We start from the raw sequence: 13,817 nt of genomic DNA on the forward strand, positions 1-13,817 counted from the left end.
ATCATAGTGGGGGTGATAAGTAGTTAAATGGATTAATCCTAATCTTATAAATACAAGACTGGTGAATTAAATATATATCCATTTTAAATTTGGAAACTGATGAATCACACAGGTAAGAAATTCATTTTTATAGCATGAAAAGGTTAGATAATGCAATTAAGAATAGGAAATTAGATCAAATATTTGTAACATGTCTTCTTCCAAAGATTAAGGGAGGTGGTGTTTGATCAACACTGCTGGGGAGCAATGATGTAATATGCTGTTTTGTTTTAAATACCCGAAACAGTGTTTCATGGTAACCAACTGATGATCCCTCAAAAAATAAATTATTAGTGCTATAGTAAATTCGAGAGCGATATGATGCAGTGATTGCAGGTGATTAAATGACTTACTGACTGGATGGTTTTCTAACGAATGATAAAAGATATTTTTTGTATAGTTTTAAAGGTTAAAAACTTCAAATACTATATATATATATATGTATATATATATATATATATATATATATATATATATATATATATATATATATATATATGCAAATATTATTGAATAGTACGGAGTTATTCTGTTTTACAATTTTCCTTTTTATCTTCTCCAATCTCCGAATAATCCTTTTTGTGTTCTTCTCGAAATTGTATAAGTTGGATCCATAATCGCGAGCGCTTTCGACAGAAGTGCTTCTATCATCCTCAGGCATACTGTAAAAATAAATGCAGAATTTTTTTTTTTTAAATTACATATATATACATTTTTTCATAGTCACGTGATAAGATAAAAAGGAAAATTGTAAAACAGAATAACTCCGTGCTGTTCAATAATATTTGTCTGAATGAGAAGATGCTGCCTATATATATATATATATATATATATATATATATATATATATATATATATATATATATATATATATTGTGTCTTATGTGCACTTGTATCTATAAAAAAAACTTTGTTTCTTTGGCGTGACTCACTTTTTTATTTCCCAAACCAAGTATTTTCCAAATTTCGATAAACCACAAAAAGTGACGAAAAATCGATTCGCTGAGAATTAAAAAAAAAAAATAGTGCCTGCAATATTTCCTGTACCAAATCATTCCATAAATTTTGCCGGAATTTTAATTCTCTCAAATTTAATAATAAGTTAGAATATCTAATTATTGGGAACAATAGTTATATGCTTTATATATAGATTTAAATAAGTCAACTACATACATTTTACAGAAATATTAACTAAAAATATTATTTGGATTCCTCGGACTATCGTTTTCATTTTGAGTGTTATTTTCACAACATTTCGAGAGATATAACATCCGACCTTGTTCCAGCATATCTTGTCGCGCTAGGAAATCTTTCTATTGAACTCGGGAGTGCGCATGTAATTTAAAACGGAGCGCTTTATTTAATCCATAGGATTACGTGCACTCATTCCGTCAGTAGAAGTCCTAAGTAATTCGCGGTGGGAATTTTGAGTGTAGTCCACACTAAGGACTGAACCTTCAACCGCCAGAACAATGTAACTTTACAACTGAATTTACCAAGTACTTTATCCACTACGCCACCGGCCTTGCGGCGAGGTAGGAGGTTAAATCGATCGAAACGTTGTGAAAATGGCACTGAAGGTTAGTCGGAAGAAAACAAATAATACGAATTATAATATATATGCATTTGAATAATTTAACATCGTACATTTTACAGAAATATTAATTAAAAATTCACAATTTGAAAGATTATATGATGACTTTGTCGCTGAGATTCAAGAGTTTTTAACTATTAAAGCATTCACGCAAAATTAATAGATATTCTGGTGTTATTGTAAAGATATACCGTTTTGATTAAAACCAAACATCAAAAGTTGTTTTATTATTTTCAATGATTTTATTATTTCTTTTCTTTTCATCAGATTTTCTTGTTGGACATTGGAATACGTCGTTTAGAAGTAATTAAATGGAACCACTTGAAGACCACCATCATCATCAACAACATCAATTGCCGAGAATAATGGCAAGTTACATATTGGCACCGAGTTAATAAGCACTTGTATTGTCAAAAAGACTCACTTGAAAATGAACATCGAAACAATGAGTTTTATTTAATTCACGCATTTACAATTATTTCTTTATTTCCTTCATTCGTGGTTAGCAGAGAAGACAATAGATTTATTAATCGGAAAAGATCATTTTTTTTAATCATCCCATTTAATATTCTGGTAGAATCATATTATGATGTTAATTGACTTTAGCGTTCTTCGAAATTGTCACGTCCGGATATGAACTGCCAACCGTCTTCGCAAACTGAAATGATTTTCGAATTCCCACGAAATGATACATCTACATAGTAGTATGCATGTGCAGGAGAGATTGTATGATTTGTTTAGGAAACTTGCTCCCCTCGTTTGCTGGAGGATATCGCCTATTATCTGATATATCTTGGTTTTATTTATTTTCCAAAATAAACGAAGACAAACTGAGTGTCACACCAAGCTAATAGAAACTAATAATGCACCACGTTGTTAAAGTAATATGATCGCATAAAATATAAATATAAAAACGATTTTGAAAAATAATTTACTTTAATTAAACAATTACTTTAATTTAACATTTACGGCATATACAAAACAATCATTGTATTTCTTCTTTTAACGCTTTTCCCATCGAATGCACGACTAATACCCATGCCAACTATAAGTCATCGTACTCTGAGTATTGTTTATGGTTAATGTAATTGAAACTAAGAGGAAACCTATTAGCAATTAACAAATGTACGAATCGGGTTATCTCCCTTATATACTAATTGATTTTATAATCTAGGACAATTAAAATCTTAATTTTTCGGGAAACAAACGAATAAATAATATTTTCAGTATTTTCTCTAGATCGGATTTGAAAGGAATTAAGGTTCCCAATTTTCCCCATGTAAAACTGGCTAATTATATATCAAGATTGTTGGTAATATTATTATGACTAACATTGTGATATTGATAAATCTCTACTTCATAAACACTGGACGCTGACCTCAAGATCAATCAAAACTAAAGATAATTCTTTTTTCACATTTATAATCGTTAAATAAAACTGTTTTTCCTTCTTAACAAAACTATTTTTATATTAAAGTTTATAAATTCATTTTACGTTTCAATCAAAATAAAACGAACAAAAGTAAACACATCCCAATTTACGATGAGTAGCGGAGGTAAATTAAAATCATTTTAGTGTTTTACGTATTTAATTAAAAAAAATATTCAATTTTATAACATGTTACTTATTTAGTGACAAGAATGAATTCATAATTGTTTCATTTAAATAAAAAAACATATATTTAATTTGGCTACAAAACACTTTGAACTAAAACACAAACGTTTTTTAATACATTTCGTTACATATTTATGATATATTTTATTAAATATTTTAATGAAAAAATGTATGTAATCAATTATAATTCATAATAATTTAGTAAAATACTTACTTTAATATAATCAATTCATTTATTAATATAGGATATCCATTAAAATTAAAAACCTAGAATATTTAACGAAAATAAGAGAGAAAATAGACGGTTTCCTTGTACCATTGCACTGGGGTGTGGCCAGACAGCAAGAACATCAAGTTCAGATTGAAACCCGACGCCTTTCTTATTACGCCAATAACACAAGATACGTATTTAACAACTGACTAGAGCGTGCTATTCTTGAACTGAGAGCTATACATTCACTAATAGTAGCAGACGATCTCCTTTATCACAATGCTGAACCCACGAATGTGGGAGCCTAACGTTAATTTAATAACTTTGTAGCAAGAATTATGTTATCAGACTTTATATAAGGAAAGCACGTAAAAATGCACTGATAGAAGGAAAAGTAGCATTACAAATGAACAAAGTAATACAGAAAGATTATTTCAGTATTTTAAAAAATGACTGTAAACAACAACAAAAATAATTAACGCGAAAACGCTTTGAGCCTATTCTCGGTCTGCCAAGTCAGCAGGATATTTAATAAAACTTTCTTGTATTTGCATATGGGTTTTAAGCGATATATTTTATGAATTAATTATTGGTTGATGTTATTTCTTGAATAAATTTACTTTTTGCAGGAATGCATATTACATATAAAAATAATGTGGTTATTTCTTAAAATATAACTTGTAAGACGTTAGAGGTTTTCCCTTCTAAATTTATATATTTTCATGTTATTTTGAACATAATCCATTTAAAATATATTGATTTAAATTAATCGTCAAATCATTTATCTTGAACAAGCTGAAAAATGGAGAATGTTAAAATTGTTCCAATAAGTATTTTCTAATGTTGTCGATTATATCCTTTTTGAAAATTTTTACTTCGATTCGTTTAATTTGATGCACGTAACATTAAAAGAGACACCATTGTTTAAAGCTTCTCACATGAAATAATTGCTCAAATTGTTTAGTGCTGTATTCATCACATTCAATTGTCAGTGGAGATTCACCTTGTTTTGTCTCTTGTTCTAGCGGTGTGGCCGAATCACGTTCAAATAGAATTGAGAAAGTAGAACAATTACAATTAAATTAGAATTATTAGGTATTTATAGAGCGTAAACCCCCGTCGTTTTTTATCAATACTAAATGAAGCAATATCATTGAATGCTGTTTGAATTTTCAGTTGATTCTTAAACATATGCGTGTTTTGAAGCTATATTAATAACTTAACTGCCTCGATTCAGGAATATCTGCATAATTGTATAAACAAAGAAAACATTCATTAAAATAAACATACAAAAACGCCGGTAAACAACATACCTACTCTCTTTGAAAATAATAATAATAATAATAATAATAATAATAATAATAATAATAATAATAATAATAATAATAATGTAATACCAATAATTATAATAATAACAACAATATAAATAACAACAATAATAATAATATAATAATAACAACAATAATAATAACAATAACAATAATAACAATAAAAATAACAACATCAACAACAACAACAACAATAATAATAATAATAATAATAATAATAATAATAATAATAATAATAATAATCTATATAATAAATACAAAAATTGGGGCCATTTCTGACACTAACGGTAAAATCAAAATATACTGTTTAAGTTTTTTAAAGGGGTTTAGGCACAAATAGAGAGTGTTATAAATTGTTGACTGTGGTTGTAGAGACGAGTGTTTGCTGTGAATGTTTTCGGGAGGGAATCATAAATTGAAACTCAGCCAAGCATCTGCCTCAATAGACGCACCATTTTTCTTATCTACTGCTTACTTTTATGTGATATCAGTTGCAGAACCAATTACTTTTCATATTGGATTTTATTAATTAACTATTATTTGTTACTTTTTTGTTTTAATTCAACGTTTAATCTTATTTTAACCTAACAAATGGTTTTATTTTGCAATATTTGATTTCCTGGAAAAATATTAAGCTTGTATGTTCAGATATACCGTAACTTTAGGGGGATAGAGTTTTGATCTATTTCTAAATTGCAAGTGAAAAGGCAAATTGATTTCCTCTTTCTTTTCTATTCTTTATGATCACATTTAAAAGATAATAATTATCGAAATTAGCAACAACTTAATGTTTATCTATTGTATACGAATGAATGAGAAAACAAAATTTGTTTTTGGTTCACAACAAAGTTATGTATGAAATATTCATTAGTCAAAATGTACATTTCAAGTATAAGAACGTTACTAACCAAACAACGTTAACTAATAATAACTGAATGCTAAAGATTTGGCAAGTAAACCATTGATAGTCTGTCATCTCTGTCTGCAGGTGAGTGAAATACAAACTGGTACTTCCGGAAGATAGTGACAATTAAGAATACATTTCCTCCGTGCAATTATTCATGAGCCAAATAATTTAGATGTTCTTCCGCATTGAAAGTTTGTGATCAATAATCAATAATAATCAATGATAATCGCTTCATCTTCTATCCGATTAATTGATCAATCATAGTAATTGCCATACCCCAGAGATTTGACTGCGTTTTTCTTTCTCGTTTTGCAAGGCTATTAGAAATTTGCAACCATTATCTTTGGCCAGAAATATTCGAACGTTTTGAGAATGCAAACATCCGCCAAGGCCTAATAATACTGCAAGTGGACAACTAATTTTCAAGTTCATGGAAAATAATAAACTGGTAAAATCTGGAAGAAAAACACACAAGCAATAAAAATTATAGAAAATTATTGTTTCTTTATTAAAAAAATATTAAGAAATAGTTTTATTTAAATGATTTATAAATAGTTTTTTGATGCAAAAATCTGAGAAATATCTAGCTGGCATGACAAATAATTATATTTTTAAACATTACTATGAAATAATTGCTTTTTTTTATCTAACGTCTGAAAATATTTTTTTTGATTAATAATAAATGAACAAATCTATATAATAATATAAGTAAGGTATTTGATATTCGTTTGAGCGTACCTTGTGTTAGAAAAATTAGATCGTCTGATTGATTGGTGCTTAATCTGATGTCGCTAAGTTCAATAATTTCGACGTTACCTATTTAAGAATGCATTGTTTCAAGACCAAGTTATGTCGTCTCAGCTACAAGAGTACGATTTGAAATGAATACATTTAATATATTGATTAAAAGAATATTTAGTTGACCATTATTTTATAGTAAGAATACAGAGGTTAATTCCTATTTAAAAAGAATTAAATTGCTACAATTTCAAAATAACTAAAAAAGAGATAACTTCATTTTATTAATTTAAAGAATATTCAGCTAAAAATAACAATTATTTTGACGAAGAAAAACGTAATTTTTTCTTTATAGTTTGGACTCATCACTGATGTCTATTATTTCAAAAGGGATATTATTATCAGTAAATGACATAGATTGATGTCAAAAGCGCTGTGGAATTTTCACGGGTCCCGATAGTGGTCATCTTATTAAAAAAACATAAAAATGTAATAATGTTCGTAAAAATATAATTAAATAGTTCTGTTATAAAAATGGTTGTGCTATCAAAAATCATTCAACAGCCTATTTTAGCTTTACTATATCTTGGAATGATAGAAATTAAATACAAATCAATGGATAGGAAGAACCTTTTTGAAGAACTTGATTACTGAGTTATACAAAAACTAGAATAATGATAATAGCAATCATAAAATATAGAGTTATCGAAATATACAGATATTAATAATCTGGTGATCTATAATGAAATGCATTACCTCTCGAGCAATTTATCATAAAGAATTGCTTGATTATTGTTGATCAAAGTAGTTAACGGACAGAAACGACAGACAGACACCAAATAAAACGTAGATTTCTTTGGCAGAGTGAAATAAAACAGCTTAAATTGATCGGGATTATCGAAATACTTTGGCTGCTATTTGTGCTAAAAAAGGGATTAAGTCGCGTGGCGCTACGAGAACCAGGAAATCAGTTGTCAGTAAGCTATTGAGATTGAAATTTAAAAGACATATGGAATCAAATCGTTTTTAGACACATTTTCCAGCTTGAATATCCGTCCCAGGAAAGGTTTCTAAAATTACGTACTTTTAATCATTTAATAACTGGAAGAAGTCGGAAGTGGAAATGCTTTAAACCAACAAATACACACTCCAATGGAACAAACTGTGCGAGAATAGAGATTACACGGATGAAGTTATAGGTTCACAATAAAATTGTTAATCTGGAATTGGATGGCGGAATTTTGAGATTAGATATAATTTGGCGTTTTAGTTTTTGTTTTATAAAGTGCTTAAGTCTCACTAAAATTAGAAGTAAACTTCTTTTTAATATATCTGACCGCAAATATTTACAATTCTTCAAACTACTACTATGATGAAACAATGTGAAAATTGAACTTGTAAGGTGAACATGATTGATTTAATAAAGTATTAATTTTGTAAACTTAACTACTAAGTTGGTGTTAAAAGGATAGAAATCTCCATTTTTAATAATTTATGCACCATTTCGTAACGGTTTAAACCGCAAAAATATCAACGGTAAAAAAAAAAATTTTGATGTGCTTTTCTACACGTTCTTGAAAATAATAAATATCATGTCTTTACGACATTCTGTAGAAGTAGATAGTTATTCATAAGTAATTTCAAGTTCCTATGTCTAATAAACTAATCCGAAGTAGGAACAACAGCAAACATAAAAACATGCGTTCGCCATTGCCGTTCATCTAGAATTCATATCTACTTCCGTGCCGATAAAAATCTGGAAGTAAAAGTGTTGAAGACACAGGAAAAACGCAATTTTGATGGTTAAAATTCAGGTGAATAAATTTTATTAAAAAAATAAAACTTAATTCATTGGAACAATGTTAATTAAAACTTCTGTTGCTTTTTTAAATGAATTTGATACAAATTATGATAAATAGCTATATGGTGTCTTGATTAAATTATCTGTTTATATATAGTATATGCATATGTTTTATTAATTGAAAATTGTCTTTTGATCTTATTCGTTAATTATACTTACAGTGCCATCTTTTAAATTTAAACGTAATTTTTTTTTATTGCGAAGTTGAAATAATTTTAATCGAAAATAGAAGTGTCTAATAGTTCACTTTCATTACAAATACACACAAATAGACTTTTATTTCTGTGTAAATAAAATAATAAATTCGCCATATTTTTAATATCAAATAAAAAAAATGATAATACTTAAAAGAAAAGGTTTGAATAATATTAACACTTAAAATTAAGTAAATAAGAAAACTGAAAATTACATTTCCTCTACAAAATAACAATAAATAAATATAAAACTTTGACTAATTTAAACTTTTGATAATTATTTAAGAAATTGTTACATATGCGTTTGCTTATCATTTAAATTGTTTTTTTTTTAATTTAAAAACAATACTTAAAAATTTATGAACAATACATATCATAATAAATAATCATATAAACAATATTTAAAACTTTATGAATAATTGATATCATAATAAATAAACATTGTGGGAAAACAATATTTAAAAAAATTATATGTAATAAACATCGTAATAAAATATCATTGTCGTATACCAATATTTAAAATTTATGAATAATAAAAATCATAATAAATAATCATAGAAAAAATATTTAAAATTTACGAATAATAAAATCATAATAAATAATCATTGTGGGAAAACAATATCTAAAATTTATGAATAATAAAAATCATAATAAATAATCATAGAAAAAATATTTAAAATTTACGAATAATAAAAATCATAATAAATAATCATAGAAACAATATTTAAAATTTACGAATAATAAAATCATAATAAATAATCATAGAAAAAATATTTAAAATTTACGAATAATAAAATCATAATAAATAATCATTGTAGGAAAACAATATCTAAAATTTACGAATAATAAAAATCATAATAAATAATCATAGAAACAATATTTAAAATTTACGAATAATAAAATCATAATAAATAATCATAGAAACAATATTTAAAATTTACGAATAATAAAATCATAATAAATAATCCTTGTGGGAAAACAATATCTAAAATTTATGAATAATAAAAATCATAATAAATAATCATAGAAACAATATTTAAAATTTATGAATAATAAAATCATAATAAATAATCATTGTGGGAAAACAATATCTAAAATTTACGAGTAATAAAAATCATAATAAATAATCATAGAAACAATATTTAAAATTTACGAATAATAAAATCATAATAAATAATCATTGTGGGAAAACAATATTTAAAATTTACGAATAATAAAAATCATAATAAATAATCATTGTAGGAAAACAATATTTAAAATTTACGAATAATAAAAATAATAATAAATAATCATTGTGGGAAAACAATATCTAAAATTTACGAATAATAAAAATCATAATAAATAATCATTGTAGGAAAACAATATTTAAAATTTACGAATAATAAAAATAATAATAAATAATCATTGTGGGAAAACAATATTTAAAATTTACGAATAATAAAAATCATAATAAATAATCATTGTAAGAAAACAATATTTAAAATTTACGAATAATAAAAATAATAATAAATAATTCTTGTGGGAAAACAATATCTAAAATTTACGAATAATAAAAATCATAATAAATAATCATTGTAGGAAAACAATATTTAAAATTTACGAATAATAAAAATCATAATAAATAATCATTGTAGGAAAACAATATTTAAAATTTACGAATAATAAAAATCATAATAAATAATCATTGTGGGAAAACAATATTTAAAATTTACGAATAATAAAAATCATAATAAATAATCATTGTGGGAAAACAATATCTAAAATTTACGAATAATAAAAATCATAATAAATAATCATTGTAGGAAAACAATATTTAAAATTTACGAATAATAAAAATCATAATAAATAATCATTGTGGGAAAACAATATTTAAAATTTACGAATAATAAAAATCATAATAAATAATCATTGTGGGAAAACAATATCTAAAATTTACGAATAATAAAAATCATAATAAATAATCATTGTAGGAAAACAATATTTAAAATTTACGAATAATAAAAATAATAATAAATAATCATTGTGGGAAAACAATATCTAAAATTTACGAATAATAAAAATCATAATAAATAATCATTGTAGGAAAACAATATTAGAAAAGTGTGCGAATGTATTTATTCTATGAAAAACACACACAAATAGTGAAAACAAATGGTGAATATTTAATAAATATTTTCATACATCTAATAAATCTATTAAAAACTAAACATTATCGATCTTTTACTTTTTTAATCTTTTGGTATAGTAAATAAACTTTACTTTTAATTTTAGAAATTTGTAAATTTCAAAGAAAAAACACATGGTTTATTATGGTTCAATTCTAAATGATTGACAAGGATTAAGAAATCAATATTTTAATTTAAGTTTGAAAGAAATTATGAGAACAAAAATATATAATAATGAAAAAAGTGAGGTAGAATAAAAAGATAGAGAAATAGAAAGTAACGCAGAAATATAAATAGCTATAGAGATGTAGAATGAGGCGACAAGATAGCGACGCCGAGATGGACACTGTGCGATTTCCGTCATTCTTGCAATGCTTATAAACATCATAGCAATACTTTCGATTTAAATACAGAGTAAGATTTATCATAAACGACTTTTACACAAGGTGAACGATTATATTTATCAATGTTTTCATTTTTTTTACCTAATTTCTCTAAACGCCATGCGTTGCTTCATCTAGTAAAACTAAAAGTGTCAATATTATCGGTAAAGAAAATCAATAAAAATAAAACGTTCATGTAAACCACTGTATCTACATCAGTATAAAACATTTCAACTCATCCTGGTTTTTTTCTTGTGTTCTAACTACATCTTACTAATTTCATTCTCGCAGTCTTTTACTCTCAGGTATTTTTAATCTTATGGCCACACGAACTCAGAAGGCATGTGCAAAGGAACAAACATGTATATTCTTTCAACATTTATAGTTTTTTTATCATTAATTGACTGAAGTAAATCAATATAATATACTGAGGAAGGTCTCATTGACCGAAACGTCGGCTATATAAGCCATTTTGCATATTCCTTGTATTTTTATAATAAATTTAATTCACTATATATATATATATGTATATATATATATATATAAGTTTGTATATCAGCGTACTTAAAGAAATAAACGGTAAGATGGTCAACATCTTGAAATTCGGAATATAAACTTTTGTCATTTATTTGTGTATGCTCTGTAGTTACATCGAGCTTCATAAATTAAAGGACGAGTATAAATAAAAGGTGAAATTTCATTGAATAAACATATTTCTCCATATATATATATATATATATATATATATATATATATATATATATATATATATATAATGTATGGGTGTGTGTGAGTGTGTGTGTGTGGGTGTGTGGCTGGATGTGTGCACTAGTGCGTGGGACTAACGCTAAGTTAGGCCACAAACGCATGTTCCATGCAAGTGCTTTCTTCGTTACGTATTTTATTGATGGTAGAATTTACAAATTTTCCCATTACTTTATGGAAGAAGACGTTGTACAAAAGAACACTTTCATTTTAAAACTGTTCTCTGATCGTTTGTGATTTTCATAAACAGTAGAAACTGTATATGAAGCAAAGTTGATTCTAGTCCGATCAATATATGATTAAGGTAAAAGAAAAAACAATGTGACACTGAATTTGTTATCGAACCGCGCATTTAAAATCAATAATTTCAAGAAAATTCAAAGACCATTCAATCGATAATCAGACTAAAATCGATGACATTTACTGAAATCGAATATGAAAATCGATGATAAAACGATGGTTTTCTTGCGATGACAAGCGATACAAACGCAAAGAGGACGATGTCGACGATGTCGACGATCCATTTTTCAGTTTATCATCGAATCAGCGCGATCGGAGGAGGCGGCGACGACGGAGGCGGTGGGGAAAACACGCGTATACACGATAGATCAAAAACTTCACCAAACATAACCCCCTATTCCATACCTCTCCATTCGATTACGACTTCTCCGCCCACGTCTTTTCATGTCTTCAAAACATTCCAACCCCAGTCATCGCTCGGCACGCATGCGCCTGCCAACCTCATCACATTTGTGGCAATTGTCATGACAATGGCATCGCTGACCGTCGGACCTGCTTCAGCAACCCTTCGCAGTCTCTCGTTGACATCCGCTTGCAATTCATCGTCCCGCATGTCAACAGATCGGTCCTCTCCATTGACATTCAAGCTCGGATTCCTGCCGGCTATGCTTCAAGGGGGCGAGGGCAAAAAATCAGCGGGAGCCTTTCTTACTGCCATCGAAGATATAAATCAAAATAAGGATTTCGCAGATCATGGGATTAAGTTGGATTATTTTTACGTTGATACCCAGAGCAGCACCCTGGTGGCAATCAAAGCCATGACGGATATGTACACTCGTGGGGTGGCTGCTTTCATAGGACCAGAGGATACTTGTACATACGAAGCCGCCATTACAGCCTCTTGGAATATACCAATGATTTCTTACGTAAGTTTCCATCTTTATTTTTTTTATTTCGTTTTTGCTTAAAATAATTTATTAGCAATTGTTGCTTTCTTTTCTATCTCTATTTTTATAACGTTGTTTTTGCTGCGTTCGTCATTGGTTCCCAAATGCAAAACGGCCGCAATAGAAATCAAAAAATCGAAATAAAAAACTTATTTTATATATATATAGCTTACAATTTATTACAGATAGAATATCGACAATCTCTTAGCCCACTCTGCTTTATAGTTATAGCAAACTCCCCAACAGCAGATGGAGACATAAAAGGCGGAATATCCGTTCACTTCGACCATCAAGTCTTTTATGTTTTACCCAATCTTTTCTTGGTAGATAGACTTGTTTTTGATACATTCCTCAATCAGCGAACTTTAAAATAAAAGTAATACAATACACTTTCAACTTCAACTCCCAAACTTGAAATAATCAAAGCAATCGCAATTATATTCAAAACGCAACACCTACCCACACATTCGACTTACACGTCATTAATCACCATATATATTTCCATTCCTATTCACTATTCTACCTTTTCCGATCCCATCTTGATAACCTCGTTACATTTCAGCCTCCCTCGTTTTTTTTTTCTAAACTAAAATGTGAATTGCTATATTTAATCCTTACGGGGACGATTAAAAGTTCGTATTTTATGGATTGGCTATTTGTCGATAAAGAGGAAAATAAATCTTTGCTACTCACTTCTCATTGCAAATTTACGGCACAAATAAGTGGTTTGTAACGTTAGATAAGCAATTCTTTCACCAATAAGAGATTAGCGGTCTTTGCCTCGTCGACTGATACAGGTGGAGTATTGGAGCTTAAAGGGTTCTGTGGGG

The 13,817-nt window shown here is 27.5% G+C and overlaps 1 protein-coding gene across 3 annotated transcripts in view; it reads left to right on the forward strand.

Moving 5' to 3' along the window:
- Positions 1–11,886: 11,886 nt before the first annotated feature.
- LOC145303418 (guanylate cyclase 32E-like) overlaps positions 11,887–13,817 on the forward strand; it is a 305,413-nt gene continuing 303,482 nt past the window's right edge. The window contains exon 1 of one of the 3 annotated variants that reach the window (XM_080144747.1): positions 11,887–12,966. In XM_080144747.1, the coding sequence (XP_080000873.1) occupies positions 12,271–12,966 (696 nt within the window). In that variant the 5' untranslated portion in view covers positions 11,887–12,270. The remainder of the gene's footprint in view (positions 12,967–13,817) is intronic. The other 2 variants (XM_080144746.1, XM_080144745.1) reach the window with 2 other exon arrangements.

This window comes from Euprymna scolopes, chromosome 19 (genome assembly GCF_053919585.1).
Source record: "Euprymna scolopes isolate OS-2025 chromosome 19, ASM5391958v1, whole genome shotgun sequence".
NCBI classification, from domain to species: Eukaryota; Metazoa; Mollusca; class Cephalopoda; order Sepiida; family Sepiolidae; genus Euprymna; species Euprymna scolopes.